General features: G+C 38.4%; 1 protein-coding gene across 12 annotated transcripts in view; it reads right to left on the bottom strand.

Annotated features, from left to right (window-relative positions):
• kiaa0825 (KIAA0825 ortholog) overlaps window positions 1-15,523 on the bottom strand; it is a 279,512-nt gene that overhangs the window by 168,228 nt on the left and 95,761 nt on the right. For 5 of the 12 annotated variants that reach the window (XM_052020305.1, XM_052020308.1, XM_052020306.1 and 2 more), the window contains one exon: window positions 14,084-14,239. The exons of 2 other annotated variants lie outside the window; for them this stretch is intronic. In XM_052020305.1, the coding sequence (XP_051876265.1) occupies window positions 14,084-14,239 (156 nt within the window). Of the gene's footprint in view, window positions 1-9,216; window positions 9,312-14,083; window positions 14,240-15,523 lie in introns of all 12 variants that reach the window. 5 more of the 12 variants (XM_052020304.1, XM_052020307.1, XM_052020309.1 and 2 more) reach the window with 3 other exon arrangements.

The following is a 15,523-nucleotide window of genomic DNA, read 5'->3' as shown; positions in this document are numbered from 1 at the left end:
ATTAGTGGTCGCAGAATCTGAAATATGAACTCTTATATTCCATTAAAACATAAAAAGAGGCCATTCAGAACTACAGAGTCCATGCCAGCTCTCTAAGCATTCCCATCAGTCCCATTCCCCCACTTATTTCCTTTGTATAATCATAGAATTATAAAGTATGGAAAAAGACCCTTTGGCCCAACTTGTTCATGCTGACCAAGTTGCTTATCTGAAATAGTCACATTTGCCTGCATTTGGGCTATTGTAACCTATTTTTTCTCAGATGCCCATCAATTATCCTTCCATCCATCTACACTGCAGGCAATTTACAGTAGCCAATTAATCCTGCAGCATGCCTTTGGGATGTGGGAAGAGACTGGAGCAGCCAGGGGAAACACAGTCACAGGGAGAATGTATAAACTACACAGAGACACTCCAAAGGCCACGATTAAACTGGGTTGCTCAAGCTGTGATGGAGCAACAGTACTGCTTACACAGCTGTGCTGTCCAAAAGGAGGAGACCATTCAGGACATCATCTATACCAGCTCTCAGAACAATGTCATAAATCCCCACTTGTTGATATATTCACAGCACTTCTGATAACGTTGATTGATGCTAGGCTATCTCAAGACCCAGGCTTTTCCACAGAGTGGCTGATAAATGGCAGGTACACTTATATCACATCATAGCCAGACAATTACCCTCCACACAAATTCACTCAACAAATTCTTTGCAACCTTCAACAATGCTACTATTGCTGCGTTCCTTTCCATCAGCTCTTGCTGAGGTCACCAATCACCAAGATTTGAAATGGAACAAGCATATCAATAATGTGGCTGCAAGAGTAGAGTATCCTAGTAGTAACAAGTCTTTGGAGTCCCAATGCTCCTACATATTTCCTCCCCACATTACCACACCCTCACACTCAGAGCTGGTGCTTCCAGAACAAACCTAAACCTCAGCACTTCCCAGTGTTGCAATATCCTCCCACAATGAAGAGTTTTATTATCCTCTACTCTCAGCTTATTAATTGATTGGTTTCACCCAAAGATGTACAAAGATTGAGTTCCATTTAATTTCTACAGTCCCAGGCCCCAAGTCTATCTTTCCTTCTGTATACCATCAGAAGGATGTGATTGCACTGGAGACAGTGCAGAAGGGATCCACCAGGATGTTACCTGGGATGGAGCATTTTAGTTATAAAAAGAGACTGGATACATAGAACAGTACAGCACATTGGGTCTGTATTTTCTGGAATAGAGGACGCTCAGTGGGGACCTACTTGAGTATTACAAAATTATGTGGAGTATTGTTAGGTTAAACAGAAGTCCCCATTACAGAGGGGTCTAAAGCTAGAGGGCATAAGCTTAGGGTGAGGGTAAGGGGTAAGAAGTTTAGAGGGGATCTGAGGAAGAACCTTTTCACCGTGCATGGAATGCATTGACAGACTGGGTGATAGAGTCAGGTACTCTGACAATATTTGCGATGTATCTAGATGAGCATTTGAATTCCAATGACATAGAATGCTATGAACCAAGTGCTGGAAAATGGAAGTATACAGATAGGTACTTGTTGGTCAGCAGTTACAAGGTGGGCCAAAGGGCCTATTTCTGTGGTGTATAACTCTACAACTCTGACTTCTGAAAACTGACAAATAACAACCTTCTTCTTGAATACCCTGCCACACCCCAGTGTTTAACATTTAATGCTACCCATGAGCCAACTTCTATCTCCTGCTTTTCCAATTCCTATCTTCCAATCCTTCCTAACCAAAATTACCAGTCTCTTACATTGCAAACTTACTAGATTGCTGTGTGTCTCATTTTTAAAGGAACAGATTCTATGAACTTACATCTGAGGTGGTTGGATTACCTGAGTACAGCATGTACAGAAAAATGAGTTAAGTGGAATTCACTTTATGGAGGCACCTAGTTTTCTATCCACCTGGAGACTGGCAATGCTATCTCACAGCTTCAGAGAACTGGTTTTGATCTTGACTTTGGGATTTTGCCCGGGTGTTCTGGTTTCCTCTTAGACATGAAAGATGTGCCGGACGGTAGGTTAATTGGTTACTATAAATTGCTCCTAGTACAGGTAGGTGGCACGAGAACTGGAGGGGCACAATGGGAACGGGAATGTAAGATCGAAAAAATGGATTGGCATAAGTGGGTGCTTGATGGTTGGCATGGACATGGTGGGCTGGTTTCTATGTTTTATGACTCTAACATAAATGATAGGAATAATTTGATAACTGGTGTGGCATTTCTCCTCAAATCTGAATCAATGCTATTATACTTTGACCAAAGGCTGAATACACTTGACAACATACATCAAGGTTTTCAAATAATGCACTGCAGGTCCTCATGGATGAGGTTGAAAGGAGAGATATAGTGTGGGAAATACCATTGAATGTCAAAGGGGATTGATGGCAATGATGTTGTTTGTTGAATATGGATGGGTGAGATAATGGAAGATGTTTAATTACCTCACGCAAGATGTCAAGGTGAGTGACTTCAACTTCAAGTTCCTCATCCTATCAAATGCACCTATAGACTCATCCACTGTTCAATTCACTACCTCCCCATAACCTTCCACCAATCCCAATTGATCAGAACTTAGCCTTATCATGATATACCTCCATGGTCCTCACATATTGATTCTCACAAATACAATTCACAGTTATAGAACATAGAACAATTACAGCACAATTCAGGCCCTTCGGCCCACAAAGCTGTGCCGAACATGTCCCTACCCTAGAAATTACTAGGCTTACCCACAGCCCTCTATTTTACTCAGCTCCATGTACCTACCTAACAGTCTCTTGAAAGACCCTATCGTATCAGCCTCCACCACCGTTTCCGGCAGCCCATTCCATGCACTCACCACTCTCTGAGTAAAAAACTTACCCCTGACATCTCCTCTATATCTACTCCCCAGCACCTTGAACCTATGTCCTCTTGTGGCCACCAATTCAGCCCTGGGGAAAAGCCTCTGACTATCTACCCCATCAATACCTCTCATCATCTTATACACCTCAATCAGGATCCCCCCCTCATCCTCCATCTCTCCAAGGAGAAAAGGCCGAGTTCCCTCAACCTGCTTTCATAAGGCATGCTCCGCATTCCAGGCAGCACCCTTGTAAATCTCCTCTGCACCCTCTCTATGGCTTCCACATCTTTCCTGTAGTGAGGCAACCAGAACTGAGCACAATACTCTACAATACAATATTGAACCATGATAGTCATATCACCCATATACATTTTACAATAGTCACTGACCTTGCAGGAGAAGGTGGTGCATAGAGGAAGCAGTAGCAAACTATCAGTGGAAAGTAAGCTTTAATACCATGGAAGGTCCAATACTGGAGATCATGAAAAGGCTTTGATTACCAGTAACACTGAAATGATTGATACTGTTGGTACATATATACCCAATCCCCTTACTCTTATTTGGTTGTCCATTATTACTTAATTTCCTCTATCTGACTGGCTGCAGAGAGTGTCAAAGCACACTCCAATCACACACCTCAATCATCTCTCTTTTTCATTTCATATACTCAAGAACTGGATCCTACCAAGAAACTGGAAAACAATGGAGAAGACAATAATGATAAAAGTGATACTAATACTTGAGCTAATACCTATTGACCAGTTCAGAAACTGATTCTGCACATTAGCTCAGTGGTTGGGAAAGTGTGAAACATCAGGCCCATGTCTGCAGGAGCCAGGGCAGAGGGAAAAGGTAGCCTGGATATTAACTCAGAAAGTGAAGTCACATATTGACTCTGCTGCAGCGGGTTCATGAAAACTTTAATAGTCTAAGCTATAGAAGGAGTCCACAGAGTACACAGGTAGATGCTGAATGGATTAAAAGGCCTTTAGGAAACATGTACCTGAGGTAAATCAGCAAAGAAGAGCACATTGTTAATTTGGCAGAGATTTGGAACTCATCCTTCCCAACTTGGAACAGGTGATCACCTTCATCGCCATATCCATGAGACCCAACAGTGCAGCATCTGTTGACTAATGCATCAATTTCCATTGCAGCAAAAAGAACATCCATAAAAAAGGTCATGCTGCAGTGTAAGTTTAGACTGGTGCCATCATTTTTCTGTATGCCAATGTTCAAAGGGGCCTCCAATTTGCCATAGCATTCCATCAGTCTGTTCTGCAACAATTAGTACAGTTGCTAAGGTGTTGCTCCAGGAGACTGGCAGCAACTGCAAAGAGTATGAACCTGTCAGTTTCCATTAAAATAAAAGCACTTATGCTTCCATCATTGCCACTCTGTCAATGATCTTGCTGTTGCCAGTCTGCTTCAACTGCAGTCTGAAGCCAGGACTTCTAAGTCCAGAGTTGTTCAAAGTCCTTCTGGAAATCTCTTCAATTGAGTCAACAACTTTCCACAATCTAAGCTGCAGCTACTGGAACAGCAACAGAAGGAGCTCAAAGACAGGAAAAAGAAAATGGTGGAGACATGAAGGAAATGCACAAGAGTGATTTGTTTATTCTCATATGTATTATATATTTCCTGAATTTGGATTGAAGTATAGCTTGTCAGAAGGCTTTCATTTTTGTATTATTTTTAGAAAGAGGATGATGTGATGGTCAGAGATATAGAAAATGTAAAGAGAGTTGGACTCTGAGTGAATGGGGAACTGGGGTTAAGATTATTGGCATCAAGTATTAGCCATAAGGAGATGATGGACAAACTTGGGTTGTTTTCTCTGGAGAGTCGGACGCTGAGGGACCATGTGACAGAAGTATATATAATTATGAGTGGCATAGATGAAGTAGATTATCAGAGTCTTTTTCCCGGGATGAAAATGTCAAATACTGGAGGGCATGGGTTTAAGGTGACCAGGGAAAAGTTTAAAGGATATTTACGTGGCAAGCTTTTTTGTAGAAACACAGAGAGTGGTAGGTGCCTGGAACATGCTGCCAGGGGAGTTGGTAGAAGGGTATACGATGACAAAGTTTAAGAGGTGTTTAGATGCGAACAGGCAGGGAAGAGAGGGATACCACATGCAGGCAGATGAGATAAACTGGCATTATGGTCAGCGCAGATGTATTGAGCCAAAGGGTCTGTTCCTGTGCTGAACTGTTCTTTGTTCTAAGTAAAGGGAGAAAAGAGCTGCCTATCTTCCTTTTCTGTCATGTTGTTCTTGTTATCCTTCACTGTTTTCTCCTCATCCCCTTCCCTTGCAGCTACTTGCATGACTGATAGTAGCACGGGCTATTCCTTCAAGATAATATGCATCAAACCACTGGAAGTTATGGTATCCACTCAGCTGACAAACACAGAATTCCTTCAATGTGGTCTGGCAGTGAGGTGCTGCTTGAAGATGCCTAATATGTTCCTTGAAGCAGCATGGTTGCTATTGTACGTATGTCTGTTATGCATGTTCATAAGGCTTCCTGACTGCAGGAATCAGCTATGCCATGAATGAATAACTCTTGTCACCCAACAATCAAGCTTTGACTTGGCAGATGTTAGTCTTAGAATGTTGGAATTATCACCACTTGGTGTGCTGCCTGTGGTCCTGCATCAGCTGCATATTGAGGAAGTGCAATTCCGTTCAGTTCAGCAGGTTGGACGGAGCACAATTCAGTCCCACATTTTTTCAGATCTTAAGATTTAAAATAAAACTCCTCTCTGTTTGCTTGTCTACTCAAAATGGGAATAATAACACACAGTGGACTCAGGTGCTTAACACTGAAAACAATGATTTTCTTTTGACAAGAATAGTTGAAAAGTAGGAGAATATTTTGATTGGCATTTGTATCCAGGCAATGTTGATGCTTTCCATGTATATCTTGCATTTCTATTGTCTTGGTAAAAATAAGGAATGAGTTTATCCAGGGTTGTATTCGTGAACCCTGAATGTGATCAACAACATGAGCAACTCAAAGATCTATATTTACCAGTTTCTGTTTTTCATGCATCATTATCTTGAGTTATTGTGGAATTATTTTAGGATAAATGATGCTAATTAGTGCCAAATGGGATTAGCAACTCACCAGTTTCAATTTATTTCTTCAAATAATAATACTTTAGTTTTTTTTCACCTATGTATTATGGGCTCAATTTCCTCTTGGCATATAAATGTCTACATTATATTAATTGAATGCCTTTCATTTTATGATTAGCTAAATGCATATTTTAAACAAAATAATTCTGTTTAACTCTTTTCTGTTGCTAGAAAATAGTACTATGTAACCAATAAGTAGATAACAATCAATACTAATTAGAGTAACGTTGTTAGCTTTGGCACAAAGTAATTTTACATTTAATTCAATACTAAAACTTAACATTAATTGGATTGACATTCCCTCATCTTAATTAGGTTGATCTACTAGCTGGATCACTAACAAGTTTCTCTGTATTAGAAGGCAAAGCAAGACCATACCCTAAAAATTGCTTTTAGCAGTATTAGTATTAGAATATTTATCACACTCACATTAAGTTTCTGAATTCATCATTTTAATGAATGTGCTCAACTGCTTATTTCAGAAGGTGAACGAAATGGAGAAAGGAATATTACATAAACCAATTTAGTACCTATCTGTCAACGGCAAATAGAGCAATTTTTATATCTCTTGATCTAGATCTTTGGAATATTTTTTCTAGCTTTAGTATTGATACATACCGTGATTGTCAATCTTTTTTTTCCTCAAGTTGGACTTCCCTTGTAATTATTAATGCAATAAGATGTTCATACTGATCCTGGGTACTACAGATTAAAAGGTATGGTAATGTGTCCACTTTCTGAAAGTGCAGCTGATATTTTCTAAAGTAAAATAAACCAGGCGTAATTCCATGAATAACTGATGCATGCTATTTCATTAGTCTGGATAATACTAGAAATCTTCAGTTTTGTTCTGGTCCTTATTGGATACTTCTCTCAATGTGCATGATTGGTGAGAGAATATACTTACACCCTGATGATACAACGATGAATCTAATTATACATTCTTATAAGCATTTCAGGAAAAATATTAGCAACTTCAGCGCAATACTCATGTAACCAGGAGAACTTGAGATATTTTTTAAATTCCTCCAAAACATTTTTGCATACATTATGATAAAACTCATGATAATCTGCTGTACCTTACTTGCCTGATATACGCTCTACATTACATTAACATCCATGGTCAGAGTTATGAAAATAAAAGTTCTAGCAGAGAGAAAAATCAGCAATGACACCATGGGATACATTTCATGATTTTGTACTCAAGTGTAGATATTTACTGAATGGGAAAAATGAAAGGTTGATATGAACTACAACATTTTCTCAGTGTTACTTTGTTTCTTTTTACCTTTCAAAATCAAATGTATCTTTTCAGACTGATAAATTATCATGAGATAACTAAGAAAAAAATGGCTAAATATAACTATGAACAACATATAGAATGGAACTGAATTTTACAATTACATATTATTCCCTAGTGCTTCGAAGTATTAAAATGTGTCCTGAAATGTTTTTTTTAGATAGAACAAGGTTTCTAGAGGAAAAATTCTTGCATGCAACTAATCCCAACTGAAGGATTTTTATTTCAGTTTGGATGATTACTTTATTCAAAGTCTCATGTTTTTTTCCCCTGCAAATTAATAAATTTGAATGTATTCTGCTAAAATCTCATTCATAACGAATCAACAGTTATGGTCAGACTTTTCAGCAATTTTGACACTCATTACTACCCAAATTAAATTAGTTATGTTTAAAGTTCCAGGACCATCTCAATATTCTCTTGACTGCATGGCTCCAATGTTTCATCTGGCTTATCATCCAGAAATAACCATCATGAAGTCTGCACGAAGCGAATGTCTTTTCAATCACTTCTCAGAATGAAAAGTATGACTTTTTTTTGTATGTTGTACTAAAGTGATTAAAGGACATACTAACAAAAAATGAACCAGAACTTGAAGCTGGATAACAAATCTTTAGACTTGCTATGCAAACCAAACCTCCAAAATCACAACTACTCAGGCTATCATGCCTAGGTTTATTCAGGTAGATCTAACAATGGACGTTATTGCTGTCGTAACACTATCGCAAAGAGTTCACATGTTTGATATGAACCTAGAAGAATCTCACGTTTGTTAAAGAGATAAGCCAACAAATTCAAAGTTCAGTTGCAGAATGTTGTTCTTCATTCTATGTAGGTTTAAAACACTTCTTTTAGTGCAATGAGTTTCTAGATCAGCAAGTGGAGCTGCTTTCCTAAATTGCATTAACCATAAAGGTTATTTATTACCTACAGTTTTTTTGACCATCTATGAAATTTCATATGAATTCATTGAATATTTCCTACCAGCTGTGCCTACACATTTCTTTGTTTTCTCTACTGGGTGTGAACATGATCTTTGTGACACAAGTCTGATATTTTTGTTTTATGGACTTAATGCAATTTTCATCTTATGAATTAAAAATATTCATGATGCTACCATGGTTTCTGTGCCAACTTCCTCTAAAGAATCCTCAGAAAGTTTCCTCCACCTCACTTCTAAAACAACATAATGTTCCCAGTCATTTGTTTATGTTATACAAAATACGAATATAGAATGTAGAACATTCCTAAATCAAGAGAAAAAACTTATTGGTATAATTACCAAATTTCTACCAGGATGTGTATCAATACCAGGCAAAAGGAAATTCAAACCTTACAATTTTTATGAAAGATAGTGAGTTCAGTAAAAATAAAATCTTTATTACAGCAGGTTTAGACCAAATGTTTGTCATTTAATACAACCCATTACATACTATATAATATATGAAAAGAAAATATCATATTGACAATAAAATCACAGCTTAACACAAATTCGACAAATGAGAGCTTACAAAAAAGAAGCAACAATTTCCAGTAAATGGAAAAGAAGAACGATGAGCATGTTCAGATTAGTTAGTTATGTTTACTTTAGTGTGAAATAGGGAAGAAACAGAAAAACTAAAATGCTGAGCAAGTATCCAAGGAAGATAACTTAAGTTGTATGCATTCCAAGGACTACCTAATTAAAACATGAACTGATAACCTAAATACAGAAAAAAAAGAACATAAATGCATCACTTAGTGAACTTAATGTTGCTGTTTTGTGCTTTTACGGTCAGATTTATGATATAGTGTTGCTGCACAAATCAGACGAACATTTAATTCTTGGAAAATTGCCAGATAAGACGTATAATAAAATAACATTTAAACTTAACATGACAGTCAGCTCTGAAAAGAAGCTATTACCTGTTTGCTAGCAGTGTCCTGAAGGTCAATTGACTCAGTCCCAGATTACTCTGCAGTACTTTTGACCAATCCCAATTCCACTCAGTTATAGTTGACTGTTGATAAATGAAAATAAAGCACTGTTAGTTATTAATCAGAGTTAATGTGATCAGTAAATTACAGCCCCGACTGTGATGGACTGAATAAGAAGTAGGGTGGTCCTGAACAAGAGCTGAGACAGGAGATATCAATCATCCGCACAGAAGAAGCTTTCATTTCAATAAGATGAGAATTAGTTTAAAAATTTATTTGGTGCTGTAGCTATTAGTTAAAAAGCCAAACCAATCTGTGTTTCTCCTATAGATTTTTGTCTTTGCACTGTACTGCTACCTCAAAATAACAAATTTCACGTCATATGTCAGTGATAATAAATCTGATTCTGATTCAAACCAATTTGTTTTTCTCCTGCTTTTTATGCTACAGTACCACTTCTTATGGGCAGATTCTGAATGCGAAATTTTTAATAGATGAATTAAGTCACACAAGGATTTTTGTTGATACAATTTTAAATTATTAAAACAAAAAAAACTGATAAAGGTGAACTCAACAATCATCATGTGCAATTAACTGATATTTATGTCTGGATGGGAGGCATACTCAAAGGGAATGTGGATTAAATAATTTGTGCAAGCATGTTGTAGCCATTTAAATGTGAGATCTTCTGTATGAGGTCAGGATAAATGAATTTACTCTATTGACCTTCTTAAAGAGCATTCAGATCAGAGTGCTAAAAATGTATTGGTTTCTGGAAACGTTTGGCCCTGCCTTATTGGTGAAGGTGCTGTCCAGCAGGTGTTGGTGATTGTTTCTGAACTCACCAACGTGGGCAGATTTTGGGCATCTGCTGGTAGGTGGAGAAAGAGAAGGGAAAACTGGAACAGGAAATGTGATGCCAGTACCTGTTTGGCAATCCAGCTTTCTGAGGTGCAGTTGAATGCACGGCTAAAGAGCTGGAGTAGGAGGGAGGGCTTCTGACACCTGGATCATTGAGGTCTGATCCTGGGCAGGGGGTCCTAAACAAGAAGTACAGGCTGCATCTAAACTGGTGGGGCACAAATATCCTTACAGGGAGGTTTGCTAGTGCTACTCAGGAGGGTTTAAACTAGTGTGGCAGAGAGTGGGCACCAGAGCAGTAGGTCAGTGGGTGGAGTGATTGAGAAGGTAGAGGTTAAGTCAAGTAAGTTTAATAGGAAAAACATTCAGGGCCAGGATAATGAACATGGCAGAAATGATGGTCTAAAGTGTATTTATTTTACTGCAAGGAGTATAATGGGTAAGGCAGATAAGCTTAGAGCCTAGATTAGTAAACGGAACTACAATATTGTAGCCATTACAGAAACTTGGTCAAGAAAAGGGCCAAATTGGCAGCTCAATGTTTGCGGGTCTAGATGCTTCAGACTTGGCAGAGATGGATGTAAAAGAGGTGGGGGGAATTTACTATTGATCAGGGAGAAAGTCACAGAAGCACTTAGAGAGGAAAGCCTGGAGGGGTCATCCCCTGAGGCAATATGGGTAGAGATCAGGAATAAGAAAGGTGCAATCACTATGATGGGGTTATACTATAGGCCTCCCAATAGATAGCAGGAGACAGAGGAACAGGTATGAGGGCAGATTATGGAAAGAAGTAAAAACAACAGGGTAGTTATAGGGGGTGACTTTAATTTCCCAAATATTGACTGGGACTCTGTTAGTACCAGAGGCTTAGATGGGGCAGAATTTGTTGGGTGCACGCAGGAGGGTTTCTTGAAACAATATGTAGATAGTCCAACTAGGGACAGAGCCTATGCTAGACCTTATTTTGGGGAATGAACCTAGCCAGGTAATCAAAGTTTCAGTAGGGGAACATTCTGGAAACAGTGACCGTAATTCAGTAAGTTTAAAGATAATTATGGATAAAGATAGGACTGGTCCTCGGGTGAAGGTGCTAAATTGGGGGAAAACTAATTATAATAGCATTAGGCAGGAACTGGAGAAAGTAATCTGGGAGTGACTGTTTGAAGGTAAATCCACATCTGACATGTGGGAGTCTTTGAAAAATCAGTTGATCGGATTTCAGGTACCAGCATGTTCCTGTGAGGATGAAAGATAAGGTTGGCAAGGTTTGGGAACCTTGGATGACATGAGATATTGTAAGTTGATTCAAAAACGAAAAGGAGGCATATGTAAGGTTTAGGAAGCTAAAATCAGACAAGGCTCTTCAGGAATATAAAGGAAGCAGGAAAGAACTTAAACAAGAAATTAGGATGGCTAAAAAGGGCAATGAAATGTCTCAGGCAAATAGAATTAAGAAGAATCCCAAGGCATTTTATACAGGACGAGGGGCAAGTAGAAAGCTTAGAAAATGATAATGCCACTCAAGGACAAAGAAGGGAATTTATGTGTGGAGGCAGAGGAAGCAGGTGAGATCCTTAATGAGTACTTTGCATCGATATTCACCAAGGAGAAGGACATGGATGATGGCGAGATTAGAGAGCAGTATGTTTCTTTTTTAAGACACATTGATATTAAGAAAGAGGAGGTGTTGGGTATCTTGAAAAAACATTAAGGTGCACAAGTCCCCAGGGCCTGATGGGATCTGTCCCAGGATATTGAGGGAGGCAAGGAAGGAGATTGTGGGGGCCTTGACAGAGATCTTTGTATCCTTTTTAGCCATGGGTGAGATGCCAGAATCCTGAAGAGTGGACAGGGTTCTTCCCTTGTTCAAAAAGTGCACTAGAGACAAAGTAAGAAATTATAGGCTGGTGAGCCTTATATCAGTGCTAGGGAAATTATTGGAGAAGGTTCTCAGTGGCAAAATTTACTTGCATTTTGAAAAAGATGGCCTTATTTGGGATAGTCAGCATGGCTCTGTGTGTGTGTGTGTGTGTGTGTGTGTGTGTGTGTGTGTGTGTGTGTGTGTGTGTGTGTGTGTGTGTGTGTGTGTGTGTGTGTGTGTGTGTGTGTGTGGTTGGAAGGTGTTCTGTCTCACAAATTTCATCGAGGTTTTTTGAGGAAGTCATGAAGATGATTGATGAGCTCAGGGCAGTGGATGTTGTCTGTGTGGACTTTAGCAAAGTGTTTGACAAGGTCCTTCATGGTAGGATGGTCCAGAAGATTAAGTCCATGTGATCCACAGTGAGTTGGTAAATTGGATCCAAAATTGGCTTGGTCAAAGAAGACAAAGGGTAATGAGAGAGGTGTTTCTCTGACTAGAGGTCTGTGACCAGTGGTATTCCACAATGATTCATGGTGGAACATCTGTTGTTTATAATGTATATTAATGATTTGGAAGAAAATGTAGGTGATCTGATTAGTAAGTTTGCAAATGACACAAAAATGTGAATAGTGAGAAAGGGTGCCATAGGATACAGCAGGATATCAATCAGTTGGAAGTTTGGGTGGAGTAATGGCAAATGGAGTTTAATCCAGACAAGTTTGAAGTGGTGCACTTTGGGAGTCAAATGCAAGAGGAAAGAATACAGTAAATGGCAGGACCCTAAGTGCATTGATGTACGGAGAGATCTTGGTGTGCAAGTCCATAGCTCCCTAAAAGCGGCAGTTCAAGTCGACAGGATGGTAAAGAAGGCATAAAGCATATGCTTGCCTTCATTGGTCAGGGCACGGAGTACAAAAGTTGAGAAGTTATGTTGCAGCTATTTAATACTTTGATTAGGCCACATTTGGAGTATTGTGTGCATTTCTGATCACTACACTATAGGAAGGATGTGGAGGCTTTGGAGAGGGCACAGAAGTAGTTCACCAGAATGTTGCCTGGATTGCAGAATATCAGCTATAAGAAGAGTTTGGCCAAACATGGATATTTTTCCCTGGAGTGCCAGAGGCTGAGGGGACGACCTCATATAAATATATAAAATTATGAAAATCATAGATAAGAAAAAGACTCTGACTGATTACCCTATGTCAAATACTGGAGGGAACAGATTTAGGAGTATAGGAGGAATGTTTAAAGGAGCCATGCGAGGCAAGTGTTTTATTTTACAGAGTGGTAGATGCTTGGAATGTGCTGCTGGGGAGGTGGTAGAAGCAGATACGGTAGCAACTTTTATGCCACATAACAAGCAGGGAATAAAGGGATACAGACCATATGCAGACAGATGGGATTAGTTTAGATTGGCATCGTGGTCGGCATAGACATGGTGGGCTGAAGGGCCCACCTTCTCACCAATTATGTCAGCCTTTGACATGCCATGATTTTCTACGAATAAGATGTTAATAATTTTTTTCAATATGCTTCCAGAGGTGGAGTGTATAGCCTCTTAGCTGATGACAGAGCGACACCGTGGCTGTTATGAATGTAAAATTCCTGAGTTCAAACTAAACACCCTACTGATTGAAGGACTGATAACTAGCAGAAAAGAGGAGCTTATCTGGAAATAAATAAACCATACATATTAATTTTAAAATTTGATTTGGGAAAAGCTAAAATTATAATGAATTTTAAAAATAAATCAGTAGCAAAAGCATACAATTTATTAAGTGTAAGAAAAGGGTGTACAGTTTAAGAATTACAAAGTCTCTAGTTCAATATTTCAAATACTAGCCAGGGTTGAATGTTGACATTATGAATTAACCACTACTATGTATTACCATGAAACAAGAAGAATGGAGATTTGCTGTCTTAAGAGACATCAGGGAAGAGATATATAACCTCTTTATAGAATGGAGAGAACATCAGGAAATACATCCTGTCTAGGTCATGTCTCTATGAAGATAATGGAAGGCAAGAAAATCATAACATTTCCCTGTAAAAAAAACACTGATAAATAATTAATAAACCAATAACCCTGGTGTATATTTCCTTCCAATAATTATTCTATTATACATTTACCTGGTTAAAGTTAGTAGAGCCAATATGGTTGAAGACATGCAAAGGGTTAAACATCAAATGTTGCCGAAACCCCTGCAAAGCAAGATGCCTAGGCTTCAGTGGTGTCTCATTACAATGTGAAAAATCCTGAGAATAAATTTGTCCCTTCAACCAATCCTAGAGATGAAAAAGAGAATATCAACTTTGAACCAAACAAGGAGTGGAATAAACATGCTTATTTGAATATGTAGATTATTTTCAAACCAATCTTCTAAAACTGAATATTTTTCAAAGATTTCAATAAGTTTATGGGCATTCTGGGATAATGAGCCTGTTAGAATCAAGTTCCTCAGTTTTTACAAGAAAGAAAAATAACAAATTTTAAGTTTTTGCATTCAGAACATCTTTAGATCTCAAAATATCTCCATTCTTAAAAGTCCAGACAACATATCATGACATTAGGATAACAAAAACTAACAGATGATTTAGTTATACTTTTACAGAATGTTTTAATGTATTCAAAATCAACTATTGTTCTTAACTTTTATAATTCTTGCAATTTGCCCAATGCTCTTGCCTGGAATGGCAACCCACAGTTGCCCCACATCTGTACACATTTGGGCGGATGTGGAAGCCTGTCCTGCGAGCTGTCAACATTGCGAGTCCAATAGTGTTGTCCTAATGGCTGCTGGGCACCCAGTGGTGTACTAAGGAGGCTCCACCTCCAAAAACTTTACATCATCTTTGAAAGCCAGCAAAGTTCTAAAAGCTGTACTGGATTTTAAATCATTTGACAATGTCTCTGACATCCCCTGACATTCAGAGACATTTAAAAACTATTAAAACAGAAGTAAATAAACTTAAAAATTAAAATGAAGTTAAAGTACATTAATAATTAAACATATTAAAGGAAAATAATTTTTAATAAGTAACTTGCCTCCTAACCTTGCCCCCTAAATCTTTACCCTACATTCAACATTGACATGAAGTCAGTACAGATACTTTGTTCTCAATAGTATCAGGCTTCTTGAGTGCTGCTACAGCTGCACTCATTCAGGCATGTGGAGTATTTTCTGTCACACTTTTAACTTGTACCATGTTTGTGGTGGAATGGCTTTGGGAAGTCAAGCAATGAATTATTCACCAAAGGACACCAAAACTCAGGCTTAGTCATGTAGTACTTACATGGCTGTTGCAGTTAAGTTTCTGGTAAATATTGATCCTAGGATGTTGATGGTGGGGGATTGGGTGAGAGAAATGGTATTAAATGTCAAGGGCTAGGTGGTTAAATGCTGTCTTCTTAGAAATGGTCATTGCCTTGTACTAGTGTGGAGCAAATATTACTTAGCATTTATCAACCTATGGCCAATTGCTGCTAAGTCTTGCTTCATAATGACATGATCTGATTTATTGTATGAGGTGTTGCAAATAGAATTGAATATTTGGATTCATCAGCAAACA

Source organism: Pristis pectinata, chromosome 7, assembly GCF_009764475.1.
Source record: "Pristis pectinata isolate sPriPec2 chromosome 7, sPriPec2.1.pri, whole genome shotgun sequence".
NCBI classification, from domain to species: Eukaryota; Metazoa; Chordata; class Chondrichthyes; order Rhinopristiformes; family Pristidae; genus Pristis; species Pristis pectinata.
This window is presented reverse-complemented; position numbering and strand designations above follow the sequence as displayed.